The 20177-nt window shown below is 42.2% G+C and overlaps 1 protein-coding gene across 2 annotated transcripts; it reads left to right on the top strand.

The window, feature by feature from the left end:
• Window positions 1-7870: 7870 nt before the first annotated feature.
• LOC117439468 (serine/threonine-protein kinase pdik1l-B) lies at window positions 7871-16376 on the top strand. 2 transcript variants are annotated; one of them, XM_071201879.1, is made up of 4 exons: window positions 7871-8052; window positions 9043-9934; window positions 10856-11081; window positions 15534-16376. In XM_071201879.1, exons 2-4 carry the CDS (start codon window positions 9074-9076, stop codon window positions 15776-15778), a joined length of 1332 nt encoding a protein of 443 aa, XP_071057980.1. In that variant the 5' UTR covers window positions 7871-8052; window positions 9043-9073; the 3' UTR covers window positions 15779-16376. The 2 variants fall into 2 exon arrangements, with proteins under 2 accessions (XP_071057980.1, XP_071057981.1); XM_071201880.1 differs by lacking the exon at window positions 7871-8052 and adding an exon at window positions 8102-8165.
• The last annotated feature ends 3801 nt before the right edge of the window (window positions 16377-20177 follow it).

The following is a 20177-nucleotide window of genomic DNA, read 5'->3' as shown; positions in this document are numbered from 1 at the left end:
TTTCAACAACTGATCGCATGCCTCCTCTGAGGCTTCTTATAATGGCACACCCCTTCCCTCCTGGCTCAACCCTCCAGTTCTCCCCCCCCCCCCCTCCCTTCCCCTGTGTATCACCATTCACATCACCATAGAGGAGGGTAAGAGAGAGGGGTGGATTCCCCCGTTCTGTCACGCACAAACCCCGGACAACCCGTGACCCGTGCTGACGTAGGAGGCGATGCCTACGCCACCGCTTTTATCTTCATTGAGCCAACTAATGGGGCTCTAAAAAATACGCATTATCCACAGTGAGGTTGAGCCGGAATGTCTACGTCTAAGGTGTCCATAAAACTCACAACCTCGACGCCAACCTGCAGCCAAGGTCAGGGAAACAATATCCTCATCGAATCAATGTTTTTCCCTGAAAGTTTCTAAAAGAAGCAGCCGTGGAGAACAACAAGCCTTTTTTTTGTTTTCAATGAGATTTTATACTTATTTTGAATGACAGTAAGAACATAGAGAGAGCCATGGGTATGAATGTATGGAGTGTGAAGTCAGCCTAGGTCTGCAGACGGGAGGTTAATATGAGTCATGCGGTAGATATTGAGGATGGAAAACAAAACCTGTTCCAAAGTCCCAGGTGTCTCTCTGTGAGTACAAACATATCGAGTGTTCAGGTAAAATGGTGATGTTTGGGAATGGAGATGAAGTTAGAAAACCAGTCAGGGGGATAATCAAAGCCATTAGGATACATCGGCTCAGAGCCAGCAACGCCAGTCGAATATTTTTAAATCCATGGAGTAGATAAAGTAGACTCGCAGTTGGCCCAAGAGTTGATCACCAACGTCAATAGGATTCATCCTCTGGGGACTATGAATATGGATAGCATGTCATGGTAATTCTTTCAATTATTGTTATGGTATCTTTGTCAAGATTAAAGTTTGGAACTGACCATCTGAATCTTAAGCCATGCAGCTTGTGTGGCTTGGAAGCAATTGATTGTTATCTCTACCAAACGTAAGCCTGTAGGGACATAAATGACTGTCAGCAGCTTATCCGGCATGGATGAGAGCAGCGCTACGTCACTGCCTAACAAAATGTTGCCCCCCCCATTTTCCAGTGAAAACAAAGAATATGCGGCAGGTGGAAAATAATCGCTTAATCATGCTTGAAAGCTGCTGTGTCGTGTATTGCATGTCAAACAAAACAAAAAATCCAAAGGTATGATTATCTTTGCTTTCACTAAGAAAAAAAGACGATAAAAGAAAAGATCTGTCGCTTCAGGACACCCAAAGAGAGGACGAAGAGCGTTTACAGTGGGTCCTGTCAGTGAATACGTCTGTGGGAAACTCTTCACCACAGCTAAATTATGAAGCTAAAGAGGTTGACGTCAATACTAGTAAACATCTGTTATCTTAAAAGTCAAAATAATGAATGTAGATGCTGCATTGAAATATAAAACACAGACAAACCAAGAAAATCCCAGTTTAGGTGTTGAGTGCTGCCTGACAGGACATCGTTCACCTATTGCGTTTGATTTCATCATATATCATCGCCGATCATCAATCGTAAATGAAATTGTGGAATTGATTGCCCGACTAACTGTTGTATTTGTGCACCTTGTAATACAAAAATGCAAGTATTCCTAATTTCTTAAATCTGACTGGTGACGACCGTTCAATTTGTATTTACTGCCAGTCAATGACATAATTTATTTTCATCCGGAAAGGGGCGTGGCCATTACGTAGAAGTAAAGTCCCTCGTTGGGATGCTCTCAAGTATACAACTCAAGCCATCGGCCTAATATATTTATGCACATTTACGCTTCTATGCTCAAGGACCCCCTGTGGTCATTAATCTTAAACCAACTTGATTGACTATAATATTCTTTAATTGAATGCTGACTCCACCCTTCTCTTAAGGCCCGGACACACCAAGCCGATTTTGGCCGTCGATGGGCGTCAGGCCGACGATGAGCGTCGACATGCCCTACTCAGATTGGTGTGTCCCGCACCGTTGTGTCTTTTCAGGTGTGCAAACACCTTTTCGGCCGAAAACCCAGTCGGCCAAAGGCTGTCGGCAAAATAAATCACTCTGATTGGCTGTTCAGCTAGCGAATCAGTGCATGAGAAGCGAAACGGAAGTGAGGGACCCAAACAAACTATTAAGAAGGCAAATCTGAGATTTAATTTAACTCCAAAGCCCCATGAGCTTCTCGTTGTAGAGTGAAAATGGAACGCACACGTTATTTGTTGTTTGTTTGTATCACGCAGTCTGTTCTTCTTCTCTCGGTTATCACGCAGTCTGTTCTTCTTCTCTCGGTTATCACGCAGTCTGTCTTCCGGTTGTTGCCTCTTTTGAATGACGAATACACACTACTGCCGCTTGCTGGTAAGGAGTTATTGCCACTCACGCATGCAAAGTTCGTACGTGCTTCTTGGCCGTTGGCTAAAGTCTGAAGTCGGGGGTCCGTCTGTGTCAGTTCTTTGGAATGGAAAAACATCCCATTGTGTATTCTGTTTAAGCACACATTCTCACCTTTGTCATGGCTCAAAAACTCCATTCATAAAATAATATGGTCTCATGTTGAACGGGAGCATCTACAGATGAATGACTTCACCATTTGTTACGATCCACCAAGGTAAGGCATTATACAAAACTAATACGTTTTGACTTTGACATGCTAAGGAAATACCTAAATGTGTTTGATAATAATACCCACAGCACTTCTTTGATCGCACCAAATTCATCTCCCTCCCCATTGTGAGCTGTCATTAGCTTTAGCTCCGCGTAAAAGTGTGAATGCTGGCCCTGATCCTGTGTGGGGTCTGATAGTGATGGATGAATTGTGTACATAGACAGGGCCCCCGGTGCGGCCGAGATAAGGAGCCCAGCAGAACAAGCAGCCGTTGCGAGGCCTGTCTGTCATTGATATCGCTGCTATCCACTGGCTGTCCAGTGTACATAAATGCTTCCTCTGGTGCCCCCAGGCAGTGATTAGCTCGATGACGGAGAAGGTCCAGCTTAACATGACCACCGCATCACGTTAAAACCACGTCCAGCTTTGGTATGGATGATCTTTAAAAAATGTTGAAGACATAATAAGCATCAAAGCCATTTTAATTCCTTGTTGTCTTAAAATGTGGGTTAATCAAACTGAAAATAGAGTATTTTGACAAGAAATTAGACATGGGAGAGTTTTATCTGAATTTAGACAGGACGCTTGTTTTCTTACCTTCACTGTTAAGCTTTGTCTTTAGTCTCTGTTCACAAAATCTGTAAAACAAACCAAGAGTCAAAAACATTACTGTTCAAACATATAATCTTACATGTTTTAAATATAAACATATTTCTGGCATCAAGCACAGTCCGAACCGTTACAGTGTTGAAGAAATGCTGCGTTCTAAGACTGAAGCTTTCATCATTCCCTTATTCTCCAAAAGGATTAGAAAAGCAAATCATCTTCTATAGAAATGTGTAATTGGTTTCCAAACAGCCATATCGCAGCATTAAACTATAGGATTCATTATTACATGTATTGATTTTCATCAATGGAAACCTGATAAATAATAACAATTATTTCTATCAGCACTTTAATCAATTATGCCTTTACCATGAATCAGTGAATGGTCAATAAACATGACCTATAATGGAAGGTGTTTTATAAGCACTGTTCCCCCCTTTTTTGGGGGGAGAGAATGATAGCTAACATAAAAGCAGAACGTGTTAATGCAATCGGTATAAATGCATTATCTGTCCCAAGAGAATTCCCTATAATTAACTCAATTTTTAAACTCGCACTTCAGTTCAATAACGATGGAGATAAAAAAACACACATGTGCCAAACCACATTAAAATGAAGACCCATCTTCACCAAATTGACAAAACATAGGCAGCGTTAACTAAAAGCGCTACATAAACAAAAAGCTGCAAATAAGAAGCTCAAAACACAACGGAAATGCGGACTGTAAAAAGTGATACACATAGCTGGGAAGGCCTGTTGACGTTCAGGGATTATAAAGTTGGCCAACTGTCACTGTTGGCAGAGTTCTGATTTAAAATTCAAGTTATTTTCAGAATATTTGTGATGTTAGCTAGGTTAGCTAGGTTAGCTAGGATAGCTCGCTAGCTTACAGCAGATCTGCAAATATATATTGGAAGAGATCAAGCGATAACATTGACAAAATAAACCAATTAAACATTTTAGGTACGTTTCCAGTGACAGTTATAGTTGACCAACTTTATTTTTCCCAAACGTCAACAACGATCCGGTCCCAGCTGTGTGCATCACTTTTAAGTGTACCCGCTTCTGTTCTATTTTGAGCTTCTTCTTTTTTTATTTGCAGCGTTTTTTGGATGCTACACTTTTACTAAACACTGCTCATGTGTTGTGAAGTTGGTGAAGATGTTTCACATTGAAATGAAACACATTTGCATTTTTATATATACACATCGTTTTCAAAAGTGCAGCGCGTTTCTCCTAATGGAATTGTTTTTGGGCTGTTGTAGCGCGTTTGCACCTGTCGGCCACCACACCAATCCACTGTTTAAAGGGGACCTATCATGCAAAATGCACTTTTGTACGTCTTTTAAACATGAATATGTGTCCCCGGTGTGTCAGGAAACTCACCAAGTGTCAGAAAACACAACCCTCTCTCTTTTCCTCCATACCCAAATCTCTAAAAACGGAGCTGCAGCGGATCAGATACAGACTGATACAGATTTGAAATTGTTCTGACGTCAGAAACGGGGTGCTCCGCCTATATGGGCAACTCTCCACCTATCAGGGGAATGAGAGGTTGCGTGGCATGGTAACAGCATGGTAACAGCATGGTAACAGCATGGTAACATGACGCTCGTGCCTCGCCCCCCTCCTTTGCAGGGGGGCGTGGTCAGCTGCAGCTCATTTTCCACAGAATCAGCCCTTGTGAAAACAGGGCTGGAATAGAACAAATAGAGCGAAATGAGGCATGGCTAAAATGCATGATCTGTTTGGTATCTTCACAGACATGTTTTCTATAGGTATAGCCCTACAATATATGTTTCAAATATAGCATGATAGGTCCACTTTAAATTAAACACCTCGTTTTCTAATCTCCATCTCAACCAGCTGATGTGTTTTACCATCCTCCTCCTCAATGAAACCCAATGATGTAAAACCAGGGGAGCAGAGGGGAGGAGTGGGGGTTCTGCGGAGGTTTATGGCGACTCTGGGCTTCCACCTATCAGGACACAAGTGACAGTTATTAACAACAGGATCGGAAATGAATTCTGTCAGAGAAGGAATTGCATTTTCATCACGAAAGCCGCCTCCATTTTGCATGGAAGAAGAATTACACCTCTACTCGAAAAACTGCAACCGTCTGAAAAGTTTTATATCAGAGCGTAAGCATTTAGTGAGACACACAGCAGTATTTCATGCATTTGAACTGTTTGTATTGATTTCATTGCATAACTCCCTGCAAATATAATAGTTTAAATGCTGCTGCAGTTACAGAGAGGCTTCCCAAACCAAAGAAGAGAATCTTATTTCTAATTAAAAAATGAATGTAAGAACATACACAATTAAAGATGGTGGCAGACAATGTTGCAGACTCCAGTAAAAAAGCTTAAGGCTTACTGAAGAAGAAAATCATTTGTAAAAGAGTGACTGCTGTGACGATGTTTACTCTTTGTGCGGGGAGTGCAAGGATAGACCTCGGGATTAAATGCTAGGGTTTTGACCTCAATCAAGGAAATAATTACTGTTGCCCCTCCTGTTGGTGTACTCCATAATTAGCAGGCAAAGCCCCCACAGAAACACAATTAGTCTGAAAACAGAGGTCATTAAACTATAATTCTTGTAGGGCTCGTCAACATCTTTTTGGCGTGCCTGGAATGCTTTATCGAAATTGTTGGGAAGTTCAATCCTGGCACATTCACCGCAGGATTTCCCTTAATAAATTCTCCCTACAGAATGCACTTTGCCCAATGTCTACATCCAAATATCTGTCAGAGGAAGTGATATATGGTAATAGAATAGAGGGCATTTGCTTCAAGATAAGTCAAGTGTGACTGACTTCATATTCCTAGAGTAATGAAGAGGATTCATGATTGGCATCACTGATAACAGCTATGGATCACATAAGCTCTAACACACACACACACACACACACACACACACACACACACACACACACACACACACACACACACACACACACACACACACACACACACACACACACACACACACACACACACACACACACACACACACCACACACACACACACACACACACACACACACACACACACACACGTCACACACATATATCACACACATATATCACACACATATACACTTCAAAGTGTCTTCTTTCAGTGTTCTATAGTGCAGTGAATCACCATGTATCCTATTATATTCTCTCACAAACACACTCTCACACAAACACCGATGCTGTTATCTGTCATCACCCCGGTTGCCGCTCCACATCCAAAAAAAAGTCGATACTGATGCAGCACCCATTCATTGTGTGTGTGTTTGTGTGCTTTTTTTTCTTTTGTGATTAAATGGGACTGCAGCAATGAACAAGTTTGGTGTTTTTGCACTTTCAGTGTTTTTTTTCTCAAATGAAATGGCTTGATTACAAAGTGTCCTAGCTCATAATGGAATTGCCTACCTATTCAGATGCACTTTAAGGCATTACTGAGCACCCACTGAAAGGTTCATATTTTCAGCCTAATGTGTCCTGGATTTGGAATGTATCATAATAGACTATATGCCAATGGCTATTTAAAGCAGTTGTTATATCTATATCTATATCTAATATCTGAAATACACTAGTTCTTTGAAATATGTCAAGCTTATAAGGTTTTGTGATAATGACCTATAATAACAATATTAACCCAAATATTATGGGGAATTAACTATAAATTAAATATAATATATAATATCATGTCCAAATGAAACATTTTCCATTGTTTTTTCATTCAATATCACTTTATTAAGTAAAATTAAAACCTCTTAAAGCAAGAGGCAGGCAACACCATTGCTTTCCCTCGCTTTTGAATTTTGACATTTTTAGCTATTTTGCAACTAGTGGAAAGAAAACTTCCAAAACACACATTTAAGTGTTTATATAAAAGTAATCTTTAGATAATGCCTAAAAGGCATGATTCATGGTGTCAGCCTATTTATTAGTGCCTCTCTTTTAAAAATAAATGCTTCATTCAGCATCTGTTTCCTCACCTATTAAAAAGAATAACCCCCTCTCTACATGTGATTATTTATTCCGTATTTTGTTGTTGTTGTGGTAGCTTGAATCAGCTGAGATGATGAAAAAATACGGCCCCGCCCACTTTTGGGGGAAAACTGAAAACAACGCTGTAATTTGAATGGAGGTCAAATTCTGTTTTTGCCAATCCGATCAGAAATGTAAGAAAACCGTGGATTTTTGGATCTTGAAAGAGCCCGATTACGATGGACAGTCAGGCAAAGAATTACATTAAATCATTTGAAATCAACGATCGGGCTCGATATGATTAAATTAAAATCAGTAGGTGAGGCCGTAATTTCGCTGTGAAGCGGAAAATAATTGTTTTATCAAGCCAAAAAGCTGCTGTGTCGTTTATTGCACCTCAAACATTAAAACAAATCCAGAGTTACGTTTTTCTGTACTTCCTCTAAGAAAAAAGGACAGTAAAAGAAGAGCTCTGTGGCTTCAGGCTTGATTGCCATTCAAATTACAGTGTTGTTTTCCCCCAAAAGTGGGCGGAGCCGTCATTTTTTTTCCGGAAGTGACGCATATGTTACTCATCTTGCTTGAATGGTTACCAACCAATCACAACGCGCGGCTGTATTTCCGTAGCCAATCAAAATGCACGTAAACACAGCGGGACATTCTGAATTCAGACACGGAAGTCTGTCACATCTGTTCAGTGTTTGTTGTTCTGATATTTCATTATCTCTTATCTGTTTATCAAAAATTAAACGTAAAACACGTTGAATATTGTGATATATGGTGTTTCAATCAAGTAGGTAGCAGATTCAAGTCGATTCACTGCTGGTAATGTAGGCGGAAGTTTTCTGGGTAAGTTTGAAATCATAATAACGTATCGCTTCCCGTTTCAAACTAACGCCTGGTTGGCTACGGACAGCGCTAACGTTACTAACTTCATATGGTGTTCATGGCACTTTTGAAATGTAAGTCTTTTGTATGGTAAATGTATGGGTACATTCAATTGAAACATAAAAAACAGGTATTCATGTTTGGGGAGTAACGTTAAGTTGCTCTAGCAAATAACGTTTGTTTTGAAGGGCAGCGTTGGGAATCGCAGCTGCTTTTAATGAAGCTAATGACGCAGCGTTGATATCGTTAATATAATGTCAGACTTGTTAAATATTGTTTCCAGCTACTTGACATTTAACATGTTAATACTGGACTGACATTTTTCAGTTTTGTACGTTAACGCTATATGCAGAGATGGAAAAAGTACTCAGAACTTGTACTTGAGTAAAGGTAGAAGTACCAGAGCCTAGGAATACTCTGTTACAAGTAAAAGTCCTGCATTCAAAATCTCACACAAGTAAAATTACTAAAGTATTGGCATCTAAATATACTTAAAGTACTAAAAGTAATCATTTTGCAGATTGGCCAATTTCACAATCATATATATATTATGTTAATGTTTTCATTATAATTATTGATGCATAATCGATAATAAGATAATGTGTTTATCAAGGTGGAAGTCATTTTAATTACTTAATGTACTGCTTGATAACTTGTGAATTTAATCCAGGTGTAGTGTAACTAAAGTCCCTTTTCAAGTGTTTATCATATTGTCTATCATTAATCTATGTCTGCAAAGTAACTAAAGGTAATAACTAGATGTAGTGGAGTAAAAGTACAATATTTACCTCTGAATAGTGGCAGTAAAAAACAACATAACATAGAAATACTCCAGTAAAGTTCAACTCACTAAAAAATGGTTCTGATGTACAATACTTGAGGAAATGTGCTTAACATTACTGACTACATGTCATTGTTGTCATGCTAACCTTAGCTGTTTTATTTCCTTAGCACTGACGTCAGGCTGCAGCCCCGGGGGGAGATGGAGGAGCTGTACACTTTAGAGAGGGAGGTGGGGAGAGGCAGCTATGGCGTGGTGTTTGAGGGCCATATGGCCAAAACAGGACAGAGGGTGGCCATCAAGCGTCTTCCCTGCAGCAACCCTGAGTGCATTGAGCTATACCTGCAGGAGCTGTGGGCCATGAGAGCCACTGCCAAGAACCACGTCAACGTCATCGCACTGCACAGCTGCCTCCTGCAGACCGGGCCAAGGAGCCTGAAGCCCCTCAAAGCAGGACAACTGCCTCCAAGTCTGGTTGAGAGTGTGCTGAAGGGCAGTGTAGTCAAAACACCACATAATCCGGAGGGGAATAACACCCAGCCGAGAACTAACACTGACTCAAGACTTCAGGACAGGACCAACACTGTGCAGGCCAGACCTACGCTCCAGGACAAGACTACATCTGACTCTACGACCCCACAAAGGCCTCACAGCAGATCCAGGAAGAGGCCATTTGAGAGCGAGGCGGAGCAGGAGGAGGAGCAGGAGGAGGAGGAGGAGCAGCAGCAGCAGGAGGAGGAGGAGGAGGAGCAGGAGGAGGAGGAGGAGGAGCAGGAGCAGGAGGAGGAGGAGGAGCAGGAGCAGGAGGAGCAGCAGCAGGAGGAGGAGGAGCAGCCGGGCCCCCTGAGCTGCCTGGCCCTGTGGCTTGTGATGGAGTACTGTGACGGGGGCGACTTGAATCAGTACCTGCTCTCCAGGCCGCCGGACCCCCAGAGGAACCACAGTGTGGTGAAGCAGCTCTGCAGCGCTGTGGCCTTCCTGCACAGCCTGGGCATCACACACCGGGACCTGAAGCCAGACAATGTGCTGGTGTGTGTGATGCCCAGAGGCCCCGTCGTGAAGGTAGGCTGACTGAGACGTGACCATGTCTGCGTCAGATCATGTGGCATTATGCTAGTGTCAGAACGCAATATCAGAGTGTGTTGCAAGGGGATGTTTGGTTGTCACCGTAGCAATGACACAACTGAGACACAATAAACAGTAACATTTTTAAAAAGCAGTTTGAAAGAATAATTGAAGATAAAATACAGAAAAAGTAATTACCAGCTGAATGTCTGGAGTTTGAATACTTAAGAGGAATATGATGAGTGAATTGGGTATTGTTTTCAGAAAGTCTCAGTCTATCTGGGCCCTGGTGCAGAGTGGTGGGGGGGTCAATCCTTTATTTAAGTAGAGTGTCACTGATTAATCCACTATTTGATCAGTCGATAAAACACATTGCTAATTGTTTGATTATCTATTCATATTTAAAGTAATCTTTCATGTAATATATATAGCAGGAAATACCTCCTAAATAGGGTGTTCCTGCTCTTCTCTGTTTTATATGAAATAACAGTAAATACTTTTTGGTTTGGGAATCCTAAGGACAGGGATGGACATTTTTCATTATTTGTAATGGCCACTTGATAATTGAGCAGTCTACTAGACAATAATCTTCAGATTCATGGATTACAAAAATAATCATTTGTTAAACCCATAATTTAAAGGACTACATTTAACACAAAAATATATAAAATGTATATTCACCCGGGCAGGCTGACCTTATAGTTTCTGATTGATTCTCTGTTGATGGACTAATCCATTATTAAATGTTTCAGCACGACAAAGTTAAAATGTTCACATATTGGAATGTAGCTTAGTATCCAAGCCTTCCTTTGCAAATGGTCACATGAATCATTTTCAAAAGGAAAATGAATATTTCACTCTTGCATAAGTCATAACATTTTTTTAAATCAGTTGTCATACTGTCTGTCCTACCTGTAGGTGGCAGACTTTGGCCTGAGCAAGATGGGTGGGGGGGTGGTGGACGGAGAGCTGACCCGGCAGCACTTCTCCTCCACCTGCGGCTCTGATTTCTACATGGCTCCAGAGGTGTGGGGCGGACTCACCTACACGGCCCAGGCTGACATCTTCTCCCTGGGGGTGATGTTCTGGGCCGTCCTGGAGAGGATCACCTTCCTGGAGGAGGGCGCCACGCAGGAGCAACTGGGTAGGAGAAAGAGATGAGAATACCTGGGTACACATCATATCCAAATGTAAACCGATGCATCAGGATCCTCATGTTTACGGGACAGTGTTAACATGTTGGGTAACACCAGCATGTCGGTGTGAATCCTCCTCAGCTGTCATAGCACTCGCACAAAGGTCAAATGTCCAGTGTAGTCAAGCAGGTTGATGACGCATCGCTCCCAATTCAGTTTGACTTCATTAACTGGCACATATTAAAACATGTCACATGCTGTACATCGTACATTCATCAACGGTGGATGAATCGGAGATCTAAATGGCAACGTGATGGATGATTTATAGTATGTACATTTTGATATCAATTATCGTAGCCTTGTTTCTTCTAATGCGAGCAGACGTGGAATACAGCTTTCCCTTTTCCCAAAGTGACTCATTTAAATTAAATGTTGTGCTTTTCCCTTTCCTGTAGTGTTGTACAGGTTTGTGTGCATGTAAATGGTCTGCAAAGGCTGCAATCCCAGCGTTTCTTCCAGCACACGCAGTATGAGAAAAAGAGAGCTTTTAGAACATGAAGGCATGCAGAGACCCTCCATACGATGTGACCTGAACATGAGCAGAATGTCCCTCCAGAGTTCCCGGTAGAATATTCTTCCGCCGGTCAACATGTCCGTTAAAGTTTAAATCTTCCTGACAACATTTGAAAAGTGCCGGTCAAAGGTTTTCTTTGTTATTTATTGAGCTTTAAAACAAATTATATGATTCGATATTAAACAAACTAATTATAGTAGATTAACTACATTATTCAAAAGTGAACAGTAATTCAATAACACGGGAATAATAAACGGAGCGCTCTCTCCCTCTCCTGACAGCCCGCCAGTATCATGCAGCTGGCGGATCAGTAATGAGTGACCCGACAGTAAAACTAAACATATCTATAACTAGTTACGGTAGTTTGAGAGGCGATTAAAATAGCCACGTGTGATATTCTAACCTGCAGTGTGTGTTGTTCCGCTCACCGCTGCATGTGGTTATGCAGAGCTGCGTGTCGACTCGTCAGCAGCAGCTGATCTCTCTCTCCCGTCAGATTAGACTTCACTCGCGTTTATGTCCATATCGATCAGATCCAGCTAGTTCTAGCTAATGATATGACTACCTGCTTATTAAAAGACACCTAAACAATAAGTGTCGCTATGCAACTGGATGAGGCCACAAAGTATAGCGCAGCATTATGCATTTGTTTACATGCCCACCGGAACCCCGAGGCATTACCAACAGATCAACGCACAATCAACCCACACAGGACATCTCTTTCTCCACATTAAGTGTTAGACATTAGAGTTGACTATTCTTGTCTGTCACATACTCTTCTTGTCTGTCACATAAGTGGCGCAAGTTGCGCAACTGATGCGGTATTGCGCGAAACGGAAATTATTTTTGACCGGACACTTTGACCGGAGAGATTTAGATTTGCCGGTCTTCAGCATATTTTACCGGTCATAGTCCGGTAATTACAGGCTAACAGGAACTCTGGTCCCCTTTAACTTTTCTTTGCATAGAACTTTGAAATAGTGCATTAGACCTATAACGTTCACAAAGTTCTGACCATTTCAATAAAAGAGAGAAGCACCCTGTCAGCAGAACAGCATTGAGATTTTAATCTATTTTGTAATGTCCTGTTTTCTGCCCAACCCCCATGTGGCCACAGGATGACGAAGGGTCTTAATGGACGCAAGGCCCCGCTCTGCTCCGCGCTCCACTGAGAATAATGAAAGGGCTGTTTTATACAGATGTCTCATTTTATACTGTAAAATATAGCCTGAGTCGACTTGAAGGCAGGGAGATATGAACCATTATTTCCAGGTTTAGTACCCGAGAACCTCCCTGAGTCATTGATACTCCATTAGGCTGAATGGAATGGTTACGATTGGACGGAGAGAGGGGTTTCAGGTGGTTTGAAATACAAAAGAAAGAGACCAAATGGAATTTAGCAGCACTGGGCACGATCCTCTTTGTCAGTGAGAAAATAGGCAGAGGCGGCTGGAGCCTTTTCACAGACAGATAAAATGGTCCATTATTTTACTTTATCCTCTCTAGACCCACACACCTATTTGAGGAGGCAGGGGAGCGGAAACACGACGTCCTGTGTTTGTCCTTCTTGAAGCCCTGTGTGTGTGTGTGTGTGTGTGTGTGTGTGTGTGTGTGTGTGTGTGTGTGTGTGTGTGTGTGTGTGTGTGTGTGTGTGTGTGTGTGTGTGTGTGTGTGTGTGTGTGTGTGTGTGTGTGTGTGTGTGTGTGTGTGTGTGTGTGTGTGTGTGTGTGTGTGTGTGCGTGTGTGTGTGTGTGTGTGTGTGTGTGTGTGTGTGTGTGTGTGTGTGTGTGTGTGTGTGTGTGTGTGTGTGTGTGTGTGTGTGTGTGTGTGTGTGTGTGTGTGTGTGTGTGTGTGTGTGTGTGTGTGTGCTTGACTTTAGACTTCCCCTCAGTGTTCAAGCCAGAGATCAGTGCTGAGGAAGACATTCACGACATATGTGTTACTAACAGGGCTCCATTAAAATACATGTCATCTCCTGTGACTTTAGGGACAATTGCATTTGAATTAATTTCACAGATAATCCTCTTTAATTTATTTTGGGTAGCAACTAATGATTTTCCTCCCCTCATCAATCTCCTAATATTTTCAATAAATCATTTAGTCTCAAATGAAGACAAATTACCAAATCAATTTAGAGTTTAATTTTTTTTTTATAACTATTCTTAATTATTCAGTTCAGCAGCCAAAACCCTAGATTATTCATTTCATAAATGGTATGTAAGAAATGAGAGAAATTCATCTTAGTACTTCAACTTTGCCCAACTTCTGAAGTCTTATCAGGCAGATCAGATACCAGATACATACAGAGAGAGAGAGAGATGTCAGTCAACCTGATGCTTTTCCAACCCAATCCTACAGTGTCTGTACTCTGTACTCCGATGGAGACAGCAAAAGATTTGTTCAGAATGTAATAGTTGTTTCCTGAGCTGTTTTCTCAACAGCTGTGCGCAATACTTTCATTTCCTGTGCACTGCAGTCTATCAGTATGCAACCGTGTGGTTTCGAGTATACTTCATGTTTTCACTTTTTCAGTTTGACCACAAAAAACATGTTCTAATATAGAAGTGCCCACCACAGCCGTTAGTACACGTGCAGTCCTGGGTCAACTTAAAGTGGACCTATCATGCTATATATTGTAGGGCCATACCTATAGAAAACATGTCTGTGAAGATACCAAACAGATCATGCATTTTAGCCATGCCTCATTTCGCTCTATTCCAGCCCTGTCTTCACAAGGGCTGATTCTGTGGCAAATGAGCTGCAGCTGACCACGCCCCCCTGCAAAGGAGGGGGGCGAGGCACAAGCGTCATGTTACCATGCTGTTACCATGCCACGCAACTTCTCATTCCCCTGATAGGTGGAGAGTTGCCCATATAGGCGGAGCTCCCCGTTTCTGACGTCAGAACAATTTCAAATCTGGATCAGTCTGTGTCAGATCTGTTGCAGCCCCGTTCTTAGAGATGTGGGTATGGAGGAAAAGAGAGGGTTGTGTTTTCTGACACTTGGTGAGTTCCCTGACACACCGGGACGGGGACACATATTCATGTATACAAGACGTACACAAGTGCATTTTGCATGATAGGTCCCCTTTAAGGGTGGAGGTGCACCATGTGCTTGGACTAAAGTTGCCCTGTATTTTGATCCTCTACTGTGACATGTCTCCATGCTTTAATGTTCACAAAGCTCTTTATTGTTCTCATACTGCCTGTGCTACAGCACTTCTTTTCACCCTCTGTCTGAAACCAGAGCCCAGTGTGCTCTGATTGGTTAGCTGGCCAGCTCTGTTGTGATTGGTTAAGGAGCGGGACATCCCTCAATCACTAATAGATCGCCAACAGAAGCACGATTGTTATATAATGATGTCACTATGTTCTGGAAGTAAACATAGGAGTCCAATGGAGGCGTTTCAGAAAGGGGGGGAGAAAGTGTGTGGGGGAGAACCTCGCTCTGGACACAGGGATCTTAGCCTCCGCAGACCATTTACATGCACCAAAACCTATACAACACTACAGGATAGGGACAACCCCCAAAAGCACAATGGGGCCTCTTTTAACATTCATTAATAAAACAGAATTCTCGATTATATCAAGCAGGCAGTGAAAAAGTATTACAATTGTATAGAAGTGTATATAAAAAAAAATACCCTGCTTCTCACTTAATTTATTTCCTCAGTAAACATAGTTGGGAGATAGGAGTTAGCACTTTTGTTTTATCCTTGAAAACTGAAAAGTACTCGGCTTTGTTGACAATTCTTAAAATATTTCCACACAGTAGGCACTAAACTTGTTAACAGAAGTCTTCTGACAGAAGTGGCCCCCTGCAGTCGGCCGGGAACTCCCCCTGCATGATGACCTCACAGTGTCTCCCCCCGTGTCTCCCCTCTAGGTGCCTACGTGTGTAAGAGTCGCTCAGGCTGGCTGATTCCTCTGGGGGAAGCTTTGTGGGAGAACAACGACCTCCAGCTGTGCATCCCTATGAAGTTTAAGAGAGCCCCCCCGCTGCCGCCCCCCCCCGGCCCGGCCATGTGCACCCTGCTCTCAGACATGCTGGCCTCGGACCCGGACGCTCGGCCCCCGGCGGAGCAGCTGGAGGCCAGAGTGCGCTCAGCTCTGGAAGAGGACTCCCACTGACAGAGGGGCACTTAAGAGACCCCAGAGGCTGCTCCCAGAACAGCCACTACACGGAAATATGGACCGCGGACCCTCTGACGTGTGTAAGCAATAGCCACTTAGCTGCCACGGGGAGGTAGGCAGAAGAAATATGTTTAATGACATTGGATGGAAGGTGCTTTCCTTGTCATGGAAACACAAGCTCAATGTCTAATGTTCAGGAAACCACAGAAAGGGAAGTCCACGAAACACGCGATGATATTCAAACGGGTCAATAAAGAGATCTGGAGGGAGTTGTTGTTCTATGCTTGATGTAAGCGCCATGAAGCTTGACATGGAAAATGGAGTTTGGTGTTTACATATGGCTGAAATTTCAAATGATTACTGCTGCGTTTTGTCAGGGTCAGCTGTGTTTTGGTGACTTCTGTCAGCTTTATTTCTTAAGTTTGATATTACTTGTAGATATTGAGCCTTTTTCTGTTGAAAAATGCAGCTTACATTAAGGTGTTTCTTGATTTCTCATTTTCACCACACATTGATTGTTACATGGATACACAACAAATATTTGTAATGCATTCCAACACTGATCCGTTAATAAATACTACTATTGTGAAACACATCTTCATTGTTGACCCTTCAGCAGCTTGTCCATTGAAGCCCATGCACATTTGGTTGTAGTTTGTGGTATTTTATTACGGTAACAAGTGTCAAGCACAAGCGCTCCATCGATTTAAACTAATATACTAATAATCAAATGGTTAAAAAGAATTTACAAAAGAAAGAATCTAAATCAGTTTTTTACATTTTAAACATGACTTGAAAATGTTTCTTTTTATTTCGTTACATCACTTTTTTGCTCAACGCTGGTCCTAAAGTTAGGATCGTTTTTGAAGTTAAGTCAAACTTTATTGCTGTGAGCATTAATATCTGCACTAACCTTAGTGGCTGCCTTCACTAATGTACTGTCCTCTTGGAGCAGGAAATGAAAGCAGGCTTTATGGTTTGGGCTGATCGTATCCACACTGAGTCCACAGCATTTATTACTGCTCATCAGTCTCAGTCATTGACCCGCCACATCTTGGACGGATACTTATTTTAGACCATTTTTGCTCGCATGCATTAACATTTTTTATTTTAAGTGTTCGGAAACTCTTTTTAAATTAACCCGAAATGGATAGGATAAGTATTGAAATGTAAAAAAAAAATCTTGCTTTGCAGTTTGACTGAATAAACGACTGCATTCAGGGTTGGAGTAGAATACACTGAGAATCAACACATCTAGATCTTCTTTTACTCTTGGAAGTTGTGTAACCTTCAGTAGAGTTTACCTGAACTTGCTGTACTTCTGCTCATGTTGCAGTGAAGATTAGCCCAACCTAAATCAGCTTGGCACAGCCTCAGCGAGTCTAGCGGGGGGGGGTCCTTTCACATTTCAAAGCTGATAGCAGCAGGGAGCAGGCGTAGAGAGAGCCTGGATGTGCCTCAATGCATCAGGACTGCAACACCAACAGGGCGTCACGACACAGGGGCCGCGTCCAGGAAATTACACGTGGCCGTTCGGCTCCACTGCAGCTGTAATCCATACGAGACACAGGTCGCCCGAGTGGGCTTTATTGCGAGCTATTTCTCAAATGACAAACCCTTTCCAGTAACAGTGTGGCTGAACGCAGCATTCAGTCAGTGTTCAACAGACGGGTAACTGATAGAGATGTAATTGGAAAGGCTGTGTCAAATGAGCCAGTAAAACACTCTCATAGGGCAATCATCAGGGGTCTCCTGCAGGGGCCGGCCCCCTGACTTTGGGGAACACATTATAAGAGCCACTCGGACCATGTGACCTTTATTAAATGGCTAGACCTTTCAGGCTACTCTGTCATTAAGGTTTGATGATTCAAAGGTGGGGAGCATAGCTCTCTTAGAGCCTAAGGCACAGCTCACATAATTAACCTCTCCATAAAACAGGGAAAAGTACCCAAAGACTTCAAAATTGCAAGAGTAACCCCCCTGCACAAAAAGGGCAGCACATTGTACCCGGGCAACTACCGCCCTGTTTCTATACTTGCCTCCATCTCGAAAGTCATGGAACAAATAGTATATGAACAGGTCGAAAAGTACCTCGCGGAAAAGAAACTAATCTATGAATTTCAATCTGGCTTTAGAACATCCCAGTCCACTGACACATGCCTTCTTTATTTGAGCGACCACATCAAACAAGAGGTGGACGAGGGCAAGTACTGCGGCATGGTGATGCTGGACCTACAAAAAGCTTTCGACACTGTCAATCACCCCATTCTGATTGACAAGCTAAAAGCAATTGGTTTTGATTAACTATCGGTTAGATCAGGGGTCGGCAACCCGCGGCCCTTTAAGCCCTCTGCTCTGGCTCCCTTGAGTTTAGACAAAAATAAGAATAAAATAAAAGTATTTGTAGGACTATTTATATTTTGTTGCATGGTTGAAAATGTTTCGTATGTTGTATTTTGAGGTGATACTGTGACACATAAATAAAAAACAAAACGGTTTTAATTAGGTCAACTAAAATATGCGTCACATCCTGCTCCGGTCCCGCGCGAGCGCCTTTTCTTGGAGGCGAATAACCTGACCCCCGGCTCGATGAGCGAACTATGGATAAATCAAAGAAAAGTACCGGAGGAACACAAGATTTAATTCTGCGTGGACAGAGTTGTATGCTTTCACAGCAAACGATGCTGGTTTACCGGTATGTTTGATATGTAGAGAGAAGTTAGGCTTGTTTGAGACAAGCGAGACCTGCGCAGACCTGCGCAGTTGCGATCAACGTCTTGCTAGTGCGTTGCATGATGGTTAGTCATTTTGTCCGACTTGCTCTGGAGGCCCGCCCACATGAGACTTTGAAATATCGCGGGACAAAGACGCCCGCAGCCTTGAGAGCGAGGCGAGGCGAGTTGGCACAGTTGCTCTCCACGAGCTGCGGAAGCGAAATGCTTGATGGGAAACGGCTCGCCGGTATCTCGAGCTGAGCGCTCATTGGTGGTTTTTACCACGTGCTGCTGATGAAACTCTCCAATTGGCTGGCAAAAGTTTGTTGTTGTTTTGTGTCAGTTTTACGTTGCCACATCCATTCCCATTTTTCATCATTGTTCCACAATGTTTATCATCATGAAATTAATATCTATATATTTTATACTATACTGCTTACCGTTTTCATACTTTATATATCTTAGCATATTCATACACACTGTTCATACTGCTCACAGGCTGATATCTAGTGTATGCATACCCCTCACTGTTTATTCATCATTCAATTCATTCTATATTTTATTCTGTAGATGGTGTACATTACTTTTCACTTTACTGCTTGTTGCACATGGTTAGAAGCTAAACTGCATTTCGTTGTCTCAGTACCTGTAATCTGTGCAATAACAATAAAGTTGAATCTAATCTTGACCAGGAACAAAGATATTTACTTAGTACATATCTGACATTAACGATTAAACACATGTGTGCATTCTTTATAAATGCAAACCGAGTCAAGCCGACTCCGGAGGTGGCGGGATGCACCTTAAAGTTGTTTGCAATCCGCCAAAAAACCGAGAGAAGAAGAAGAAGAATGCAAAGAAGAAGATGAAGAAGAACAAGCCGACTCGGAGCTGTCCGACTTCAGGCGAGCTTTTTGACACCTCCCCCGGCTGCGATCGGCTACTCTCGTCTACTTTCGAGGCGAGCCGCAATGTGTCTCAAACAAGCCTAGTGTCAACGGTGGTGCAGTCTTTATGAGGGAGAGGAAGACAGCTGACGATCGTCATAATTCAATGGGGTATGTAATTTATTTCAGAAAACACTTTTTGTTATATTCCATGGAATGCTCTTAACGTCCCGATAGCAATGAATATATTAAATGCTTTGACAATAAATACATACAAAAATTAATCTCTGGAAACCGTAGCGCTGTAAAAAGCACGACCAATCATCTGAGCCGGCCCGGCTAAAATAACTGGATGGCCTACATGCCTGTCAGCCTTCCATCTGGGCACACATTTATATCGTGCCCTCATTGGTCATGTGCGCGTTTGTGTGTGTTGGAGGAGGGGCTCTGTAAGAAAGTCTGAAGGAAGAGGCATATTTTTTCCGGTTGTGTACTTTCAAATTCTAGCGCACTCGAGCTGGTTTCTCCATTCTTACCTACTCTACCTTTAACTCTTTTTAGGGTGCAGATATATGTTTTATTTATTTCAAAGTGGGCCCATTTAATAATATTTTTTTCCCCTTCAAATGTGCAGAGGACTCCCCAAGTGCTGTGTTTAATTTATTTTAAAGTAGGCCTGTGTATTATTTTTAATTCTCCTTATAAAAGTTCTTTGTTTCTTATTAGAGGTTAACAGTTTTATATCATGTAATAAATAGCCTAATAAATGCAAAAAAACTGTAGTTTTTGTCTGAT

The sequence above is a fragment of the Pseudochaenichthys georgianus genome, chromosome 24, assembly GCF_902827115.2.
Source record: "Pseudochaenichthys georgianus chromosome 24, fPseGeo1.2, whole genome shotgun sequence".
NCBI classification, from domain to species: domain Eukaryota; kingdom Metazoa; phylum Chordata; class Actinopteri; order Perciformes; family Channichthyidae; genus Pseudochaenichthys; species Pseudochaenichthys georgianus.
The sequence above is the reverse complement of the archived record's forward strand: the minus strand, read 5'-3'. Positions and strand labels throughout refer to the sequence as shown.

What these genes read in the sequence shown, in the direction of transcription:
- LOC117439468 (XM_071201879.1), top strand. Translation starts at nt 9,074, where the DNA reads ATGGAGGAGCTGTACACTTTAGAGAGGGAGGTGGGGAGAGGCAGCTAT. An exon ending in CCAGAGGCCCCGTCGTGAAG is followed by an intron (nt 9,935 to 10,855) that starts GTAGGCTGACTG and finishes TCCTACCTGTAG; the next exon opens with GTGGCAGACTTTGGCCTGAG. An exon ending in CGCCACGCAGGAGCAACTGG is followed by an intron (nt 11,082 to 15,533) that starts GTAGGAGAAAGA and finishes TCTCCCCTCTAG; the next exon opens with GTGCCTACGTGTGTAAGAGT.